This window comes from Neopelma chrysocephalum, unplaced genomic scaffold (genome assembly GCF_003984885.1).
Source record: "Neopelma chrysocephalum unplaced genomic scaffold, ASM398488v2 Primary Assembly neopelma1_24, whole genome shotgun sequence".
Taxonomy (NCBI): domain Eukaryota; kingdom Metazoa; phylum Chordata; class Aves; order Passeriformes; family Pipridae; genus Neopelma; species Neopelma chrysocephalum.
This window is the reverse complement of record NW_020897693.1, coordinates 3578186-3597651: the sequence shown is the minus strand read 5'-3', so window position 1 is coordinate 3597651 and position 19466 is coordinate 3578186. Positions and strand designations below refer to the sequence as shown.

Here is a 19466-nt window from a genome sequence, read left to right as displayed (position 1 = left end):
CGCGGTCGGGCCCCGCCCGCGGGGCGCGGGGCGGTGCCGCGCGGGCGGGCGGCGCCGAGGCGGCCGTTTCCTGTCCTGGTGCATGGTGGGGTCGGACGGAGGAATTGTTGGAAAATTTCTCGGCGAGGTTCGTATATAAATGTGCTTTTACCCAGTGTGCCTTATGCTCCCTCCGCCATCTCCGGACGGGGCTGCCGCACCGCGCCGGGCCGGGCCGCGCCCGCCGGCGGCACTCGGGGAGGCGGGCAAGGGGCAGCGGCCGCGGGCGGCACCGAGCCGAGCGGCGGAGCCGTGGCGATAAAGCCGCTCCGCTCCGCGGGGCCTCTGCCGGCCCCTCCCCGCCCGCGGGGGTCCCCCAGGGCCGCCCCCCCCGGGCCCGCTCGGCGCTGCGTCACGGGCGGGGGCGGCGGGGGGCCAGGGGGGCGCGGGCCGGGGCGCGGCGGGCCCCGCGCTCGGCGGGCGTCGGTCTGGGGGCTTCGCCTATTTTTATTTTTTTCCCTTTTTTAATTTATTTTTTATTTATTTTTAATTATATTTATTTTTTAAAGAAGTGATATTTCTGGTTTTTTGTTGGCCGCTCAGCGGCAGCGGAGCAGTTGCCGTGGGAGCTCCCCGGGCCCGGCCCGGCCGGACCCGCGCACGCTCCGGGAGGGAAAATCCGCCGCTCCGGCCCCGAGTCGCTGCTGTTAAACGCGGCTGCGGTCGCGTTCGCACCGGAGAAGGCCCTGGCACCTTCTCGGCTTCTGAATTCATCTATTTTAGTGCATCTTTAGTGCAAGAGCATCTTAATTTTTTTAAATTTTTTTTTTTTTTAACAACTGCTCTTGTCGTTCCCGTCAGCTTTTCTCCTCCAGAACTTCCAATAGAACGGGATAACGAGAAGCTGCCTTCTCTAGAAAAACTGCCTGCAATAACGCAAAGATTTTTTTGTTTTATTTTCTGATAAGGTCTTAGTCGTGGTGCTTTTTTTCGTCGAGAAAAAATTGACGTGACTTCCATGGAAGTTTTAATTTTCTGTTAGGACAAGCCTGCGGTTGAGCAGGTCCAGTTCTGTATGAAGTCTCTTAGGGGTTGGTTTTGAACTATCAAAGAATTGCATTTGCCGTCATATGCAGAGTGATACCTGATGTCGTAGGGAATGTTATTCCTGTTTCCAGTGATACAGGAACTTCAGCCTTACTGTCATTCAAAAGAAACATATTTCTCTTGTCATACAGTTTTATCGAGATTCTGCTTCGGGTGCTATGAATCTGCAGTCTTAGAGGAGTATGCACCAGATATTTCTGTTGTAGCTTCAAGGTGCTAGTACCTGAAAAATTAAATTCGATTTACTTAGTAGATTTTTAAAAGAATAATGTATGCATAATACATTTTTAGCTTTATGCATTTGCCGTACGGCTTTAGAATGGCAGAGTACGATGTGGCCGTGTTTTCATGGCTTGTTTCTTTGTATTTCTGCATTAAGCTGTACACGTGTCAAAAGCGATTTGTCTGAATCAGTGTACACGAAACTCAGGAATATGTAGTCAAATAATAGATTATTGTTTTGGTAGTAGATGGCAGCTTAAATGAGATGTGAAAATAACCATTTTAAAGAGTTTTGAGAAACGTATTTCAAATTGATTTCGTAACTTATGTAAACTATTCTCATTGTTGTAATTAACATTTAATTTGTAGTACTGTATTTGAGGAAGAGTAATTTTGCTTTATATTAAAGGCTCAAATAAAGCAAATAATTAAACAAGTGTGGAAGGTTCTTTAGCTAGAAAGTCACGCGGACTCCTTTATGTCTTCATGCTGGTGTAGTATTGTGCTTTCCTCAGGAGAGGGGCATAGCAATAGCCAAGTGATGAATAGTCCTGGTAATGGGTGCCAAAATTAGTCTGTAAATTTGGGGTTTTCTCTAGAATATCTCCAGTTATGTGCAGCTTCAGTTCAGTGGACTGTTGGTGGCCCACATTTTTCTGTCCTGTGCTATCCAGGAGAAGGGAATTGGCAGGACTTGGAGCAGTGAACAGGTCTAAGCTGCAGTCTGCTGCTGGTGGCTGCTTGCTCACCTGCAGTTTTCTGTGGGATGTGCACAGGATTAGGCTAAGGGTTCCTCCGTTTAAATTTGGTCAGGATGGCGTCGCTTAAGACTGGGATGTTGATCTTCCCTTGTCATTGCATGTGAGCCTTAAGAGTTTTGGGTTAAAACGTGCTCAGCGTAGGTGGAGTCTTTGAGAAACGCTGTTAATTAAGGTATTGAGGAGTCTTTAGTTGGCACCTGTGAAACTCATTGTTTTCTAAAGTGTAGGGCTCAGCTGAATTTGGACGGGTTTCCACACAAAGGGAACAGCACATTCCAGATAATCAAGGCACTAATCAGGGCAATTCTTCCAATTTCAGGCGCTACAATGGACAGTGTAAATATTCATGAGGAAAATCGAACTGTCTCAGTGCTCTTGTTTTCCAATTCCAGTATTACTCTTTCCTGTCTGCATTTTGACTTGTATCTGCTTCCTTGATCATCCCCACGATTTCTGCTGCTTTTATAACTCCTGCAGCCTCTGACATGTGTATGTACATAGGACAGCATCGCAGGCCAGCCTTTCCTTGCCACTGGCGTTTTTTTCCTGTGTTGCCACATCTCTTGCCCATGTCTGCAGCTCACCAGTAATGATTTTCTGCTCGGCATCAATAGGGGGCAGTTTGTTTTTTCATCTCTTCTGTGCTAAAAGGAAAACTGTGCACCTGGTAAAGAGAGCATGAATTGAGTAGTCTGTTCCTGTACCTTGTGTCTCAAAAGATGGAAGGAAGGGTTTTGTGTAGCTTATGGTCCGTAAGATAGACTGTGATCTAAACAGATGGATCCTCTTCTTGAATCTGAGCACAGGTATTGTTCTGAGTCTGAGGGAGGTGCCTCTCCACGGACACAACTTCTAGGGAGGAGGGGAAGAAAGCCTTGCAACCCATCATGGCACAGTGGGTATTGTGGGGTTTTGCCTGTACCCAAATATGTAACTTGTCTGCTCTTGGTTGTATTTACTTAAGAGAGTACGATTTTGGTTCTCTCGCTCTATGCACTAGCAACTGTTGATCAGTTACTGAAAACTAGAATTGGATTAAATAAGTAAATGCTTTTAGTGATTTAATCTGTTAAAATTTTCAGGTTTACAATGCTTTTTTAATTGTATAGTGGGGTTGTACTTTGCTCCACCAAGATAATATTTGTTAAATAAGCGAAGTTCTTGGTTTGAAGGGAATTTACAGTTCCAGCAACTTTTGTGATTTTTCAAGGTTGACACCAGAGTTATACTTGAAAACTACGTAACACTTCCCTCAGTCTGTATCTTACAGACTACATAAATGTCTTCAGAATGTTTCCTTCTCTATAGACTTGAGACTTTCCACTTGAGTGGAAAATTGTGTTACCTGCCCAATGCCCTTGGACTTCATTTCTGATGACAGACTTTTCTAGAATAGGAGGATGGGTCCATATTTGCAAGTTAGTTGGTGTTACCCATATTTTAAGTATTTGCACGCTGAGCTAATGTACTACACAGACTTTCACAGAATGTATTTAGATGTACTGCTTTTCAATTTACATTTGTAATGTGGTTTTGGCAATCCAATAGACTGCCCGTTCAGTTCCTGAAATACAACCCTGGCTTAAAACACTGCCGTTAACTGTCATGGCTAATGCTGATACATCTCTAATGCAGTTATCAGATTACTAATTAACTCCTAACCACACAAAAAATCCCACTCAAAATTCCTTCTTTTGTTGGCAGTCTCAGTGGATTTGCAGGATTTGAAAGGGCATGGCCGGGATTAATTTGTTTTGGTGATGTAAATAAGTCACTTCTGTGATTTCTTGACAATTAAGAAAGAGGTCTGTTTGACATTAAAGTAAAACATGGATAGAAATAGTTGGTCTCAGTTGCTTTCAGATTTTTGGCCCTTAAGTATTCACCTATTCACCAGATGTTCCTAGTTTTATTTAAAACACTGATATAACTGGAGGGTTTATGATTTAAGAATTAAGTAACTCCCTGAAGTACTTCAGACATTAACTATATCTTTTTTTTTTTAACTGCATATAGGCATTATTGTTTCTAGGAGTAATTTGGATACAATTCTGACATGCATCACCTGGATACCTTCTTGATATAGCCAGCATTTTAGGTATATACACTTGATGTCAAGAACAAACAAACAGAAGCCAATTTTTTAAAAAACACAGTTTCATCTGTTAAGTGCTTTAAATACATTTCTCACTTCATGACTTTCAGGGTAAAACTCCACTGGAATGAAATCTTGTGCTTTCTCTCATTAGTGTGCTGAAAAATTATTTTAAGTTCGAGTGTTTTTTTCATCTTTGTCAATCACATTGTAAATTTTTTTCAGAAAATCATATAACCTACCATAGTTTCAGGCTTTTTTTCCCTGAATTTGCACTTTATAATTATTTATCCTTACTTTTTTTTACTCTTAAACTCAAGTGATTTATTACCAGTTAGTCTACAGTAAAGAAAATGAGGTTGTTTTGTTTTTTTTTTTAGTAAAGGTGTGCCTGAGCATTAATAATACAGGTTTGGCCAGGAGAGAAGAAACGTGTCTTAGCTTTGAGCAAGGAATATCAGCTGAGTTGAGAGAAACTTGATGGACTGTTTTGGTAGGTGAGTTCCATTGTTCCTGCTGCAGTAGGTCTGCAGGCCATTCCATGCACACAGCCAAGCATTCCCAATGACAGAGGTGTTTTCAGTCTCACCTGAATTGGGTGTTTTGGTACAGATTATATGGATGGCCCTTTCTCAAGCCAGACCTCTGCAGCACTGTACTACTAATAATAACTCTAATTACTGCATTACTCATTGGCCAGGTGCATTAGTACACTTTGGTACTTTATTAATAAAGTTTTCAGGATCCTGGTCTCTCTACATCTGCAAACAGTGCTGTACAGATCTCAATTGCTTGGCAGCTTCCATGCAGGATTTTTGGAATCCGTGCTGTCGGAAGACTCCTAAATTGTTCCAAACTGCTGGCTGAAGGCTGTGCTGCCCACTGGGGTAGTCACTTGGAAGCAGTGGTGCTGTAATAGTGCACCCAAGGCAGATGTGGTCATGGAACTGGGTGTCTGCTGTGAGGTGCTTGTCCCAGAGCTGCAGCAGGAGTTTAATTAGCTTTCTGCCAGCACTGCTGACAGCTCACATGCTGATGGAACTACTCTGGCCTCCTTTGATTAACCAGTAATTTCTTCTCTCGTATATCCAAGAAGCACGTGAAGTAAGCAAACATATTTGGGATCAACCTGAGTCTTTTCTACACATGTAGGACTTCTTGGTGGGTGGCTTTTGGATCTGCCTGTTTTTAAATGCCATACATTTGGAAATAATAGCAACCTTAGCACTCCCACAGTGTGAAATTACACACATATGCATCATCTCATAATATTATATATAAAATGCCTACATTGATCTCTGACAATAGGTTTAACATTCATAATTTGTAGATGGTATTTGCAGTGTAAACTGTATGGTAATGACTTTTGGGGGAAAAAGACTGCTGGAACATGAAGTAATTTTGTGAGGCTAAATATGGTTCTCACTGCCCAAGTTCTCACTTCTCTCACTGAAGTCAGACTTGTGCATTGTTATGGCAGTGATAAATTTGGTCTTGCATTTATCTGTTATTTCTGAGGAGATAGCAAACACTGTGGCAGTGAATTAGTCTTGAACTGCATTATTATCAGATTGTATCTCTTGTGGAACAGAAGAGTTGAAACTGTAAAAAGAGTAAAAAGGAGCCTTGAGTTTGACTGCAAGCCTCTGCTTTGGGCACCATGAGTCTCTGGAGGTAAGCTGTGCTGCCACCCTGAGCATGTACATTGAGCTTATGCAGTTGGCAGTGCTGTCAGTCTTGGTCAGGTTCTTTTCCAGGGCCAGGCTTAGAGCCCATGGTTTATAATTCACACACCTTTACCATGTAGAAAATTAGAAAATGATTGTGTAATTTGCTGTTAAATTACATATCTTGCCCCTTTATCTGAATCCAACTATTGTTACCAGATTCTGTAGTAGAGATTTTTATTCTGTGTTTCAGCCTTGTTTCTGTTTTATCGCGTGGATGATTAATGTGGTGGAAACTGATGTTTAATTATGTTTTGCATTTACAAAAGACTGGAGAAGGTACAGTAAAAGACACTGAGATTATATGAGAAATATTTAGAAGTGCCTGACATTAAATAGTCTGTTATATTTATTTGTTGGAAGTCAATCTGAATGATTACAGCATAAACCCCAATGTTTCAGTGCACTGGTAAAGTACTGGAAAAGGTAAGGGCTATTGATGAAAAAAGAAATCCACGTCTATTGAAGCATTTGTTCAAAGCACCCACAGGATCTAGATTTCATTTCTGACCCTGCTCCAGATTTCTCCTGTAATACTGGAAAAGATTAGCATAAAGGTACATAGGGGAACAGAAATAAGATTGTAAAGTCTTTAGTTCTCCCATGTTTGTATTTCTAAGCTTATAGGTGACAAATGACTTCATGTAATTAGTGAAAAAAAAATGCTAAAAGTCCTCTTGGGTCCTCTAAAAAAACTTTGTGTGGGCAAGCAATTTTTCAGTCCATGCCAGACATTTTTTGCATTGAGACCCAGAAGGCTGTACTGCATATGAATTATCAATTGAAGTGTATTTGACCAGATTGTTAATTGTAGGTACTAATTTTGGTTTTTCACAAATGTTTGTTACTCAGACTAGTTTTGTGAAATTACTGATATTTGCAATCATGTCAGTTGTTAAGGGCCCTAATGCAGCCAGTATCTAATTCAGAAAAAGCTTAATTACATTACTGTGCTGACATACTTGAACTGATTTTGGGATCCAACTTTGTCAAACACGAGAGTGCTGTTTTCTAAAATTTCTTAATGAAAGTTCTACTACTATGAAGTTATATGTCATTTGCTGTCTTACTTTTCTTGATTGGTTTTTATTTGCTACTTTTATGGATTTTATAAAATTACAATGGTTTTGTACATTATTTAGAAGTGTATTAAAAATAAAAGTGATGTTTCTTTTAAAATGAAATAAGTGGGTATTATTTCAAACTTCTCAGTGCTGTCTTTGCAATGGGAGTGAACAATGACAAGGTTACTGAATGTCTGGAGTAGCTTTTTTCCTGTCTGTCTTTCCCAGTTCTTTCCGCCCATTCAAGATTGTATTTTATAACAGTAAGTTTTCCATGACTGCTATTACAAACTTTATTCCATTTCCTGTTAATTATCCTCTAAGCATCATCTTTTTTTCTCTAAGGAGTTTCTGCTGCTGCAGATTTTTTCCTTTGTCCAGCAATGCAGTGATATAGTCATTCCTTAAATGATGAATTCCTGCTACTTTTCAGTTTCACTGGGGTCTTCCCATGCAGTACTTCCTCTCAGCTGCTGGAGTTCCCAAGTGCCCCAAGCCCCCTTTGTGCTCCATGGCAGCCATGCCCTCTGCCAGCTCTTCCCTCGCTTTTTAGCTGCCTGAGTCCACCTGCTGTGTCATAGTTGCTTGATTCCTGGTTTTAGTGGAGATTCCTGTTTCCAGTTGCTGAATTGAGTTTACGTGAAAACCACTCTTTTAACCTTGCGTCTTTTCTCCAAAACAAGTGATGGCACCCAGAAGATGTTATTTGAGTGTTAGTGGAGGGAAAAATAAAAGAGGTGGTCTCCAGATGGGCAACTTGATGAAGTCTTCATGAAAAATACTTTATTTTTAACCACCTCCCCTGAGTGTTGAGAATTTAACATGTACCTGAGTTCACAGTTTTTTCTGTTCAGGCGATTTGCAGGGGGGGAAAGGGGTGGTTTGGGGTTTTTTTGTGTTTTGTGGTTTTTTTCAATAAAAAATTGTCCCTGTGTACTTGATCTGTCAGTGTTGTACTGGGGTTACTGGCTGTTGCTTCCTTCTGTCAGACACTGTTTTCAGTTCAGAGATTTTTAGTCTTAACTTTTTTGTCTGGGGCTGACTTTATTTGAGAAGTGTTCTAACCACCTTAAAGAATGGTAAGATTTTCTCTGCATGAATACCATAGGAGTATTTTGGTGACTAATTGTTTCAGGAATGCAAGATGTGTTACTGTCCTTGTGAAAGTCTTCCCAAACACCATTAACGTGCCTTTGAAAATTGCAGCTTGAGTATGATCTGTGAAGATTTGCAACAGAGTTCAGGAAGTCAAGTCTCAAATTTTCACTTCAGTGAGACTTCATGACTGAGCCTGTACTTGTCTTTTCTGTAGGACAGCTCTTAAGATTAAGCAGAACACATGTGCATCAATCTTGCTGAGCTGCCACACAGGCCGCACCCCAGGGTTCCTGTCTTTTCCTAAAAATGGGTGCTTTCAGCTGTTTTTCAACTAATGAGTTGCAGTATTTGCAGTGGGTAAAGGAAGTCTTCCCAGATTTTTGCAGACAAAACTCCTGACAGGTTTAAAGAAAAATGCCTAGTGATGCAAATGCACAGAAATACAAGCAATGAGGTGGGTTAGGGGAAAAAAGCTGGTGAGATCCAGATTGGAAAAAGGATGGAGACAAATATGCTGGAAGCTCAGGAGAAAGCAGCACATAAGCCAGTTAGGGGAAAAGAGGATGGAAGAGAATGACAGAGGTGGACGTAAGGGAAGAGATTCGAGTTTGATGAAAACAGGCTGGTTTAGAAAAAAGCAAAGCAAATTAAAGTATGTTAGGAGAGTAGATTTGCAGGGTGGATGATATACCAACAGCATGGGGATACTGTTTTAAGTATGTGCATTATGAAAATTATCCTGGAGCAGTTCAAGTTGGAAGGGACTTCCAGGAGTTATCTGCCCTGATCGAGGCAGATCTCATTAGACCAGGTTGCCCAGGGCTGTGTCAAGTTGAGTCTTAAACACCTGCAAGGATGGAGAGCCCATAATCTGTTTTGGCAATCTGTTCCTGTATTTGACCACTCTTACAAAATAATGCTGTAGCAGCAATCTCTCTGATGGGATGATCGTTTCTCTACAGGCCAACTTTACATCTTTCCTTGTTCTCAGAACTCATAGCCCTGTCTGGTTAGTCTGTGTTCTCCACTGGGGAGAAGGAAGAGAGGCTGAAAGGGAGCAGCACATCCACTCTTGGCTGAGGGTTCTCCTCCCTGCACAGGAGTGACAGAGCAAAACTGCTGTCACCAAAGAGGGAGTGAGAGCTGGGCTGGGGGTTGCTGTCTGGGAGGGTTCCAGTGCTCCAACCTCTGTTATGAGGGATCTGCTTCCAAGGTGGGTGTAAACATGAAATCTCTTAAATCAGAGAGGCAGGAAGGTGATAGACAGTGGTGTGATGGGCATGTAGAACAGACCAGCAGTAAGAGAAGACTTGGAGGCTAGTGCAGAAGGAGCTGGTGTGGACATGGGAGTATTTTAGATTGTTCTGATAAGAAGGATGGGATTATATTTGGGAAGAGGGATGTCCTGGAAATTTGGTATCGTGGTAAGACTGGCTGAAGAAGGAAATTAATACTTGAAGGAGAAGGGATGGAGCTGAGGGTAAGAAACTAGTGGAAGGACAGAGGATTGGGAAAAGGATATATTGGAAGGGATCATTTAAAGTAGCTAAAACTGGGAGAAAGCAGCAATACAGTCTGTGTAAGTTACTGTGTAAGATGGTAGTGATTGTCCAGATCACGTGGAATAGAGGAAAATAGTAGACGTTGCTCTGTGTGCAGCAGTTCACTTTGGTTCTTTTCAAGTGTGTGATACTTGTTAGTCAGCAACGCTACAGTAACAAACACTGAAACAATTTAGACAAATACTATTGCTCCTTCAGCCCTTGAATTTATCTCGTATTAGATTTCTTCCAAAATAGCTACTGACCCATTAAGCCATTGGTTCTGCTCAGACTCTGTCAGAACTGTGCAGCTGTCTGTGTTGATGGGACTCCTCACTCCTGCCCCAAAGGTGAGAGAAAAGCCCTAAGCCCTGGAGGAATACTCGTCAGGCTTACCTGAGCTGAAAGGCCTTTGAGGCGCAGTCCCTGCTGGAATTGTTTCACTGTACAGTTCTAGTCAAAACCAGTGGTGGTGTAGCCTTTCTTTGCTGTGTGAAATGGTCTGGCTGTTTTGCAACCTGCTTCTGTGAGGTGTCCTGAAGATTCAGTGAATGGAAAATACTTACACCACAGACCTCTGTTAGCAGTTAAGAAGACAGACCAGACCCTCTGTGCAGCACTAGCATATAATACCATAATTACTTAATTTAACTTCCTACAAGCTGGCAGTACCTCCAGAGAAGCAGTCCTTCAGACTGGTCTGGAATAAATCTCATTTTGCTGCTAGTTGATTTTTTTTTAACTGCATCAGTTCTCTTATTTGATACATAATACATGAGTGCTGAGAGTAGGGCCACTTCAGTGCCTGGCTAGGCTGATTCTGGTTAGGCTACAGCATGTTGTCCCATTTTTAGTTTGCAAGCAAAGTGCTTCTTAAGTATTTTCTCCCTATTTTGAGATTGGGGGTCATGAGTAGTAAGGAAAGAAGTTACTTGTCGAAAGGCACTGATATGGAGATGGCAGAGGAAGAGGATCTCTTATGTCCTCATACAATTCCTTGTCCCTTAGATTATAGTATCCAAAAAAACTTTGCTATTTCATTTTCTTCAGAAACATCTAGTATAAATGCAATTTAGTCTGGATGGCTTCTCTGCACTGGCTCTTTTTTGGTTGTATTAGAACTCTTTAGTGGCCTCATTTTCTGTAAAAGCTTTTCTTGAAAAGGATGCTGGGAAGAATTACCCATCTTCTCTTGGATGTTAAAAAAAATCTCTCACACCCATTTTGAATTATATTTTGGATTTGGACTCCGCGTCCAGTTTCAGGAGGTGCTGTGGGTACTTGGTGTAACAGCACATTAAAATTTAGCGGGGTTTGGGCTGTGGGGACACACCGATTTGTGCACAGCCCTCGCTGAAGCCCTTCACGTGGCCAAAGCTGCTGCTTGTGCCTCGGCTTGTCCTCTGCTCAGACTAAGAAACTGAAGTAGCTGCCTGCAGCTCTAGGAAATAGTCTGGCTCACTATGTACACTTGGATGTATTTGGAAAACATGGCGTGGGTATAACTTTCAGCTACTAAATGAGTGTACCAACCTTTTAAATACTGTAGGCATGCTGGAGTACCTACATGGTCTAATTTTGCATTCCTTATTTACTTTCAATATAGGCATGGTTTTCTCAGTAGTCTCTGACACTGTTGATGAATTATCCAAGGGCAGATTTCCGAGAGTTGAAAATAGTTTAGTTATTTAGAAACGTAATCAAAAGTAAATTAAAAACCTTAGATTATTCTTCTCAGCCTTGAATTATAAACCAGCAGGTCATAGAACCATAGTAGGAATAAAAGCCGTGATTGTTTATCTGTAACCTTTCTGTGAGATTATCTAACTGTTTCTTACTGTAAGAAAAACTCTTGACTATCAAGAGGTTGGAAAGGGGGGAATATAATGCTCTGTAGCCTGGATTCCAGTTCCATGTGATGTTTTTTTTCCCCTCACTTTTCATCCACATCTAAGTGGATGTCATATTAACTAAAGGGCTTGCAGAACTCGGTTTTATGTGTGGTTGAGGTTTTTTTTCTCCCTGTGGTTAAAGCCAACATCTGAGTTAGCAGAATGCAATGTTGTATATTTCCTTTATAGCTTCTTAATCTAGGAATACTGAAAATTATTAATAGCCTTTCAGGTTCAGTAAACTTATAAATCTCACGTATTGAAACATGCCTGGGTAAAAAATCAGTATCCAAAGGGGTGGCTATATCTGGTTCTGTGAGATACAGCAGTCACTCCCTAGTCACTATGCTGTTGTCTAATTAACACATTTCATCATGAGATACTTCACTATTTTCAAGGACAGATTTTTTTTTTTTTAAATTTAAACAGAAACCTTTCTGGAAAATCTAGGAAAACAGCTGGATCATTCTGTTAGACTTACTAATGAAGTGTGCATTTCCCAGTGTGTGCTAGTTTCTGTCTGGCACTGGAGAAATGTTTAATTTATGCAGGTAAAGGTCCACTGTTGTCAGGGGTGACCGTGGATGAATTGTCAGCTTTATTTTAATTCTGGGGACAAACAGATATCATTACTTATACTGTCATTATGACCATTATTCTTTATACATTGGTTAAATAATTTATATTTAACTGAAATCTGAATGTGGTTGATGCGCTTTAATTTAGTAACTACTACCTGAAGTCCTTAACAGCTTAGTTAATTCAGGAAGTAATGTGTACCTATTTCAGATAACTTTTATTCCTCAGAAGTATTTTCCAAGTAAGTCAATAATTCTTTGCATCTTTTTTTATGTAAAACATAACAAAATATTTGTAGCAGCTGTATAAAAATCACATTAAACTGGGATTAACTGTTTCTGGTTCTGTATTTAAATTTTCTATTTTGTGAATGCTTTCTTTCTAGGTAGACAATGTTATTAGCTCAGATAAATCGAGACTCTCAGGGAATGACTGAATTTTCTGGAGGAGGAATGGAGGCCCAGCATGTGACTCTGTGTCTAACAGAAGCTGTAGCTGTGCAAGGTGAACCTTCAGGTTAAAATATCTCTACATTATTGTGTCTTTCCTCTTTGAAACTCAGATAAAACACTAAAATTCATGTGCATTTGAAATGAAAAATCTAACAGGCAATAGTTAACTGAGATTGGTTAAATTCACTAATTTAATTCTGAAAGGAAATTATCTCTTAATTAAGAGAATAGAAGTGTAAATGTGCCAAAATGCAAAATATAAAATCTGACTTTATTCTCAGTATAGTCTTACTGTTTTATACTTTGTAACTTTAGTTTATATCTGTGTATTAAACAAGTTTTAAAATAGATTAATGACCTGAGATTGGCTTAAACTTAATGTTTTCTGACAGCTTTATTATGATTTTACATGATTACAAACTCTTTCTCCTATTTTAATCTAAATAGTTTTGTTTATCAATGACAGCTAGTGTTGTACAAAACAAAATTATCAATAGAAGTATATATATTGTTATTTAATTGTTAACTGTTGTGACCTAATTTATAGTTAGTTATTTTGTGTCGTATATTTTTTTAGTTAAGGAAAATAAGATTTTAGCTGTCACGTTTACAGAGCAAAATCTTGAACATATGACCCAAATATGTGGTCAAGGTTCAAAAACCAGAAGGCAAGTAAGAACTACTTCCCATTATTATTTCTGAAGTCAATATGCTTTAAGGGGATGTAATAATTTATAGAGATCTCTAAGTTGAGATTTCTAGGGTTTGATGCTGGTTATAGTGAACATGAAATTTTTTTCTCTGCCAGATGGGGACAACTTAGAAAACATGGAAGGTGTAAGTTTGCAAGCAGTTACCCTGGCTGATGGCTCCACTGCTTACATACAGCACAATTCTAAAGGTACATAAAGGACTGGAAGTTGATGAGTATTCAAATGGTATCCCCATTTTTAGCCCTCTCTTTGGATTTTAAAGTCAGGCAAAATCTGTACAGTGTTTATGAAGTTCCAATTCCAGTTGGAAATTACAGGTATTACAGTAATAGTATAAAATAACTATTTATTTCTGCTACTAATAAGATGCAAAAATTAAATTCAGAACATATGTCAAACAAAAGTGAAGTGATCTTTACAGTTCAAACCGAAATACCAACATTCTACCTACTGGATAGGACAGCAGACCTTTTCCATTTTTATAATTCCAGAATTTTAAAACCTCCATACGGTCACACTGTGCTTACTCTTTACCAAACATTATTTCTTGCTAATATTTTATTTATATTTTAATCCAGAAAGTATCAACTGTGTGTTTAAACTGTGTTAGACAATTAGAATTCTTAAAAATATTCTGTATATTTCAGATGGTAAATTAATGGATGGCCAAGTGATTCAATTAGAAGATGGTTCTGCTGCTTATGTTCAACATGTACCTATGCCTAAAAGCAGTAAGTGCAATAATACAAGAAATATGTTATAAAATAACGTATTACTGATAAATATTGATATCAATTAATTAACAGTCATGATAATAGCTTGATTTCTTATTTTAATGGAAACAGTCATGAAGAGATCTTAGGTATTTTGTAATTCTAGGTATTTAGTGTTTAATCTTTCCAACTAAGGTATTCTTCAGACTATTGTTGAAGTTCTGTAATTCTGTGAACAGGGGACAGCTTGCGCCTGGAAGATGGACAGGCAGTTCAGCTGGAAGATGGAACTACGGCATTTATTCATCACACCTCGAAAGGTAACTTTCTTTTTTGAAGTGTGATTCATTACATTAGTGTTCAACAGAACTTGAGCAGTATCAAACATGATACTCTTGTAAACTATCACGTTAGGTAGTGTGATTCCCACTGTAAATGACTTGTTGCCTTTACTTTGTGACATCTGAAAATTGTTGAAATGAGACTGGTTTGGTTCCCTTTTTGGGTCTCATATAACAGTTGTAAACAGAATCCAAACCAGCATATTCCACTTTTTTTTTTAACCCAGGGTCACATTAGAGTAAGTGCATGTCATGTTAGTAGAGAATGTAAGGCCTTATACAGATGTCAGCAATAATTGCATGTGAAAATGGAAGAGAAAGAATTAGGTAAGAATCAGTCAATCCTGCTTGAGCTGAAGAATGTAGAGATTGGCTTAAATTTTAAAGATCATGCTATTGATGATTTTGCCATTTGACAGTAGGGCAGAAGATGTGACAGCTGGCAGTCAAGAATGCAAATGTATTTATTTCAAATGATAACTTATGTTTCTGTAGAAGATGATTATACTAGTCCTGGAAATAATACCACTTCTCTAGAAAAAGTGATCAAGTATATATTTTAGGTCTGTTTAAACCAGTGTGACAATACCAAGAGGAAAGAATGTAATAAAGAATTTTTTTGTTAAAAGTAATCATATAGTTTCTGTGTTTCTTTGCATATTTGCATGATTCTGTTCTTAAAATGATCAGATCTACGAATTCTAAAATCTGAAGTATTGACATCAATACATGTTACTTTAATTTTATTGTGAGTGGATATGAAATGGAAAGCACGTTTGTGTTCTTGGTTTCCTTTGTAAATAAAGACCCATATAAATTTTTGTTTGTACTTTCATAAGTGCAGAAATAAAACTATAGAAGATATTGTCTTCAAAAACATTTCCTCAGTGCTATTTGTAGTGTTGTTTTAAATGTTTATATTTCTCATATACTAGTGGCTGTATTTCTCATATATTTCATATATATTTATGACTTTAGGAGACATTTCCTAAAGAGCAGTAGTTTCCCATGTAACATGCAGACATTGCTGTTCCTTTTAGAATCCTAACACTTTGTAATACCCTTTCTCAGACAGTTATGACCAGAGTGCATTACAAGCTGTCCAGCTGGAGGATGGAACCACTGCCTACATCCACCACACGGTGCAAATGCCACAGTCAGATACCATTTTAGCCATTCAGGCTGATGGCACAGTGGCAGGTCTTCACACAGGAGATGCTGCCATCGACCCAGACACCATCAGTGCTTTGGAGCAATATGCAGCCAAGGTACACTGAGAGATGTTTTCTCCATCCGTAATGTTTTAGTGTAGCAGCAAAAGCCAACTGTCGTCTAAGAATTAAAATGATAATTAAGAGAGTCTTAGAATCGTAGAAGAGAGAACACCAAATTGTCATGACAGTGCTTCACTATAGTGAGCAGCTCCAGTGCGTAGTGTTGTGGAAAAAAGAAAGAGTGAATGCTGAAGTCAGACCAATTTGGAAAGCAATTTACATAGCTAGATAATAATCTTCTCTATAATACAGCATTGCAAAGGAGCCTCTTGAAAGGACATTGGGAAGAAGGACAAAGTTAAATTATACTTGTTAGCCACTATTGCTGGATTTCTTTTTTTTCCCGAATGGGAAGAGATTGGCCTGGTGGGCAAGGACAACATATGGTATGAAGCGTAAAACAGATAATTGACAGTTACTGAGTTTGGAAAAAACTTCTTTGATCCATATTTTCAATAGTAAAATGTAATATGATGCTCAAAATTCATGCTGTTTGCTTACTGGTCTTCTGTAAAGCATGATGTAAGTATTGTAATGGGTGACGCAACTTCAGGACTATAGTTTAGCGGTGTCCCAGTTGCTAGATAGTGACCATCAGTGCTTATATTGCTCTGGAAGAAGAGTAGAATAAATTTTAAAATCTGTCTTCTAGTGTCACTGAGAATTGTCAAATCCTGGGAGTAGGCCAGTTAGGATAATTAAATGGCTTATGCACTATTCTTTCCATTAGGCTTCTGTCTGTTACAATTGAGAGATCCTAACACAGCCAGTCAAATTGTGTTGTGTTTGACTATGCCTTAACATTTCATAAAATAAAAGATAATTCAAGGTTAGTTGAACTGTAATGACAAGCTTTTACACATTCTGTAACTACTGTTTTGTTTAGGTTTAAATCAGTCATAACTTTGCCCTTCTTAACCAGCAACTACATTAATCATAATTTCTGATAAGTTTCTGTTTTGAGAAGGTGAAAAAAAACCAGAAGAAATGCAAGTAAATTTGCATTTTTGCCCTATTTATCCCAGTATGTCTTTTTTTTAATTCTGTAATGTGAATTTGTTTTCTGTAGTGCACTTGTGTCTACGTTTAGGAAAAATTCTATTTATTTTATTTAAACTTTCATCTCAGAACTTTATTCTGAAAGGTACTGCTCGAACCTCTGGAGAAAGTCAGTAGAAGTGAGTTTCCAAGTACTACACCTGGTTTACTTACAAAAGCAAATAATAGCTCACTGGTCACAACCCCAAAAGGAGAATCGTAGTTTTGGGGTTCTACTCCATGTCTCTGTACACTTCACAGTGAGGCAATGTGCACTTTCCATAGCAGCTTTTCAATGTTATAGACACATTGAAAAAGGTATGGGAAGAAATTAAATACATGAGGTAAGTGTATGATAGAATTTTATAAAATTTTAAGTGGCACAAAGAAGAGTAGTGACTTGTCATTGTCTGTACCAGCTTCAGAACTGGAAACATCAGATGAAACTCTCAGGTGATGCGTTCAAGAAAAACAAGGGAAGAATACTTTTTCAAAAAGCACAAAATCAAGCCATGGCACTGCTTGTAGGATATTGTGGATACTAATATATCCCTGGATTCAAAGAGTAATTAGGTAAATTCATAGAAGAAAAATGTGTCCATGGCTATTAGTTGGGAACATGTGACTTCTGGTTCAGGAAGTTCATAAGCCGCAAATTGCTTGGAGGTTGGAAGAATATTTTAGGGAATGCATCACTACATGCTTGGCCTGTTCGTTTAGTATTCTCCCGCATCTGCTACTGGCTGCTGTTGGAAGTGCACTAGTATAGCCTTTAATTTGACTCACTGTAGGTGTTGTGTTTTTAATTGAAGGCAGACTAAATCTTTCTTTAGAATATAAGACAGTCTTTTAGGAGGAACTCAAAGATCTGCCTTGGAATCCTTCCAGAATTCTCACAGTATGGCAAAAGAGAGGTTAAAAATTGGGTGTCTTTTTTTTTTTTTTAAGGTTTTCTTTTCAAAACTTAAAAGGGCAAAGAAAATTTTAAAGGCAGGTTGGAGAGTGGTGGTTCTTCTGTCTCCCTGTCCTACATAACAGGCAGAAACAGCAAAGATCAGTGGGCTGCCCAGAATCAGTACAGAAACTATAAGAGAGTTCATACAAAGAGGTCCAAGGAGACTACACAGAAGCTCACTGGAAGTGGTGGAATATGTACATTTTTCATTGCCCCTCACTTCTCCTTCAGACATAGTACTACTTGCCCACATCTTGCAAAACACATGCAGACTTAACTATACTCTTAATTTTGGGCTGAGTCAATGCCACCTTCCTTCCAAAGCAGCCAAGGAAAAGAGATCCTTGCTCTTGTGAACATAAAGTCAGGAGGTATGTGATAGAACTGTGAAGAGGTTACAATACATACTATCCTTGCATAAACTCTTTTCCTGCAACATTATGGCTGCTGGCAAAGTACAGTTCCTGGGATTTGTGCATGTCTCCGCATATGCATGCACGTTCTGTTTGGATCATTTGTTTCCAGTGGCATTTATGAAGTTCTAATTTCATTTCAGCAGTTACTTTCTCAACCAACAACAGGAGGTTCACCATGAAGTAATTTAAGTCTCCTTTCTGTGAAGGTTCTCTCCCATGCCTTTAAAAATTCCACAGGAGAAGGTCCCAAAATGGCTATTGTTTCCTCTAAAAAAAACCACCCAAAAATTACCTGCTTTCAGACTGTTTGCAATCTCTTTGTAATGTAAACTTGCCTCTGCTTGGGCACTTTCCTCTTCATTGTTTTACCTTGAAGTTCCCAAGAGTTTATTGCTCACAATTGTCTGATTTAGAGAGATAGTACAGTCTGAAAACCTTCTTATGGGACAAGTTCATCTCCCATCTCCAGGCGAACTGTTGGTACCTGATGCTTTGGGCATCAGCTTTACACAACCACCAGCATTCTCAGGAGCCTGCTCTGGCCTCCTTATGGAAAGGCCATGAGCATCCCAGCTGAGGTAGGGTTCCTGCCAAACTGTTTTAGGGATTAAAAAAATCACTTAGACTAAGTTTAAGTGCATTAATCTTGGTCTTGAGTATAATGGATGCAGAGAGTATTGTGAATGCCTGTGCTTAATACAGAGGCAATTAAGGAATGGGAAACTATATAAAGTATACTTTAATTTTTTCTACAGTGACTACTAAGACTGTTCTTTGAGTTGTTGCATGTGAGAGAGTTGGGGTTTTTTTAAACTGAGTAATTATGTTTTTATTTAAATAAAAATGTCACATTAACATCTAATATTCTTTCAAATATTTTTATAATCTCCTAGGAAAGCAGCAATACCTTTCTTCTCCTGTAGAATGTTTTTAAAAACAAACCTATAGAGCACTACATAAGTCCTTGCTTAGCTGTTGTAATTTGACTAGTTCAAATTGAGATGTAATACATATTGTCTTAACTCCTTTGGAATCAAATTACCTGTGCTGTTCAAAACAAGTAATTTCTGCTTAATAGGGAGTGAGATAGATCCTTATGAAGGAATAAATGTTTTCTTTTTTTTTTCCTGTCGGAACTTAGTATTGTTAAATTCACAAAATTTATAAGACAGCTTTGATGCACTCCCTTTGCCTGTCCTGTAATGCAGGTGCTGCATGTGTTGATTTTAGCTTTATGACAGCTAATGTACTACAGGATCACCATGTTTCAAGAGGGAGCTAGAGAGCTATGAAATAATAAGCCTTCAGGATCCATCTGTAACCCTCTGTCTTTCAAATGAGTAAAAATAACCTGTAAATGTTTTTCCCATTTCAATTTTGTTTTTCAGGTGTCTATTGATGGAAATGACAGTGTCAGTGGCACAGGAATGATAGGTGAAAATGAACAAGATAAAAAAATGCAGGTATGTGCCCAATACAAAATAAGTCTATTAATTTCT

At 39.0% G+C, this 19466-nt stretch overlaps 1 protein-coding gene across 6 annotated transcripts in view; it reads left to right on the top strand.

The window, feature by feature from the left end:
* Positions 1-21: 21 nt before the first annotated feature.
* The window catches only part of ZNF143 (zinc finger protein 143), a 39083-nt gene continuing 19638 nt past the window's right edge, over positions 22-19466 (top strand). The window contains exons 1-8 of one of the 6 annotated variants that reach the window (XM_027700405.1): positions 4688-5838; positions 7104-7218; positions 12451-12581; positions 13326-13418; positions 13878-13961; positions 14183-14263; positions 15356-15552; positions 19356-19430. In XM_027700405.1, coding sequence (XP_027556206.1) covers positions 12458-12581; positions 13326-13418; positions 13878-13961; positions 14183-14263; positions 15356-15552; positions 19356-19430 — 654 coding nt within the window. In that variant the 5' untranslated portion in view covers positions 4688-5838; positions 7104-7218; positions 12451-12457. Of the gene's footprint in view, positions 128-2345; positions 4662-4687; positions 5839-7103; positions 7219-12450; positions 12582-13325; positions 13419-13877; positions 13962-14182; positions 14264-15355; positions 15553-19355; positions 19431-19466 lie in introns of those variants that run through there. The other 5 variants (XM_027700418.1, XM_027700399.1, XM_027700410.1 and 2 more) reach the window with 5 other exon arrangements.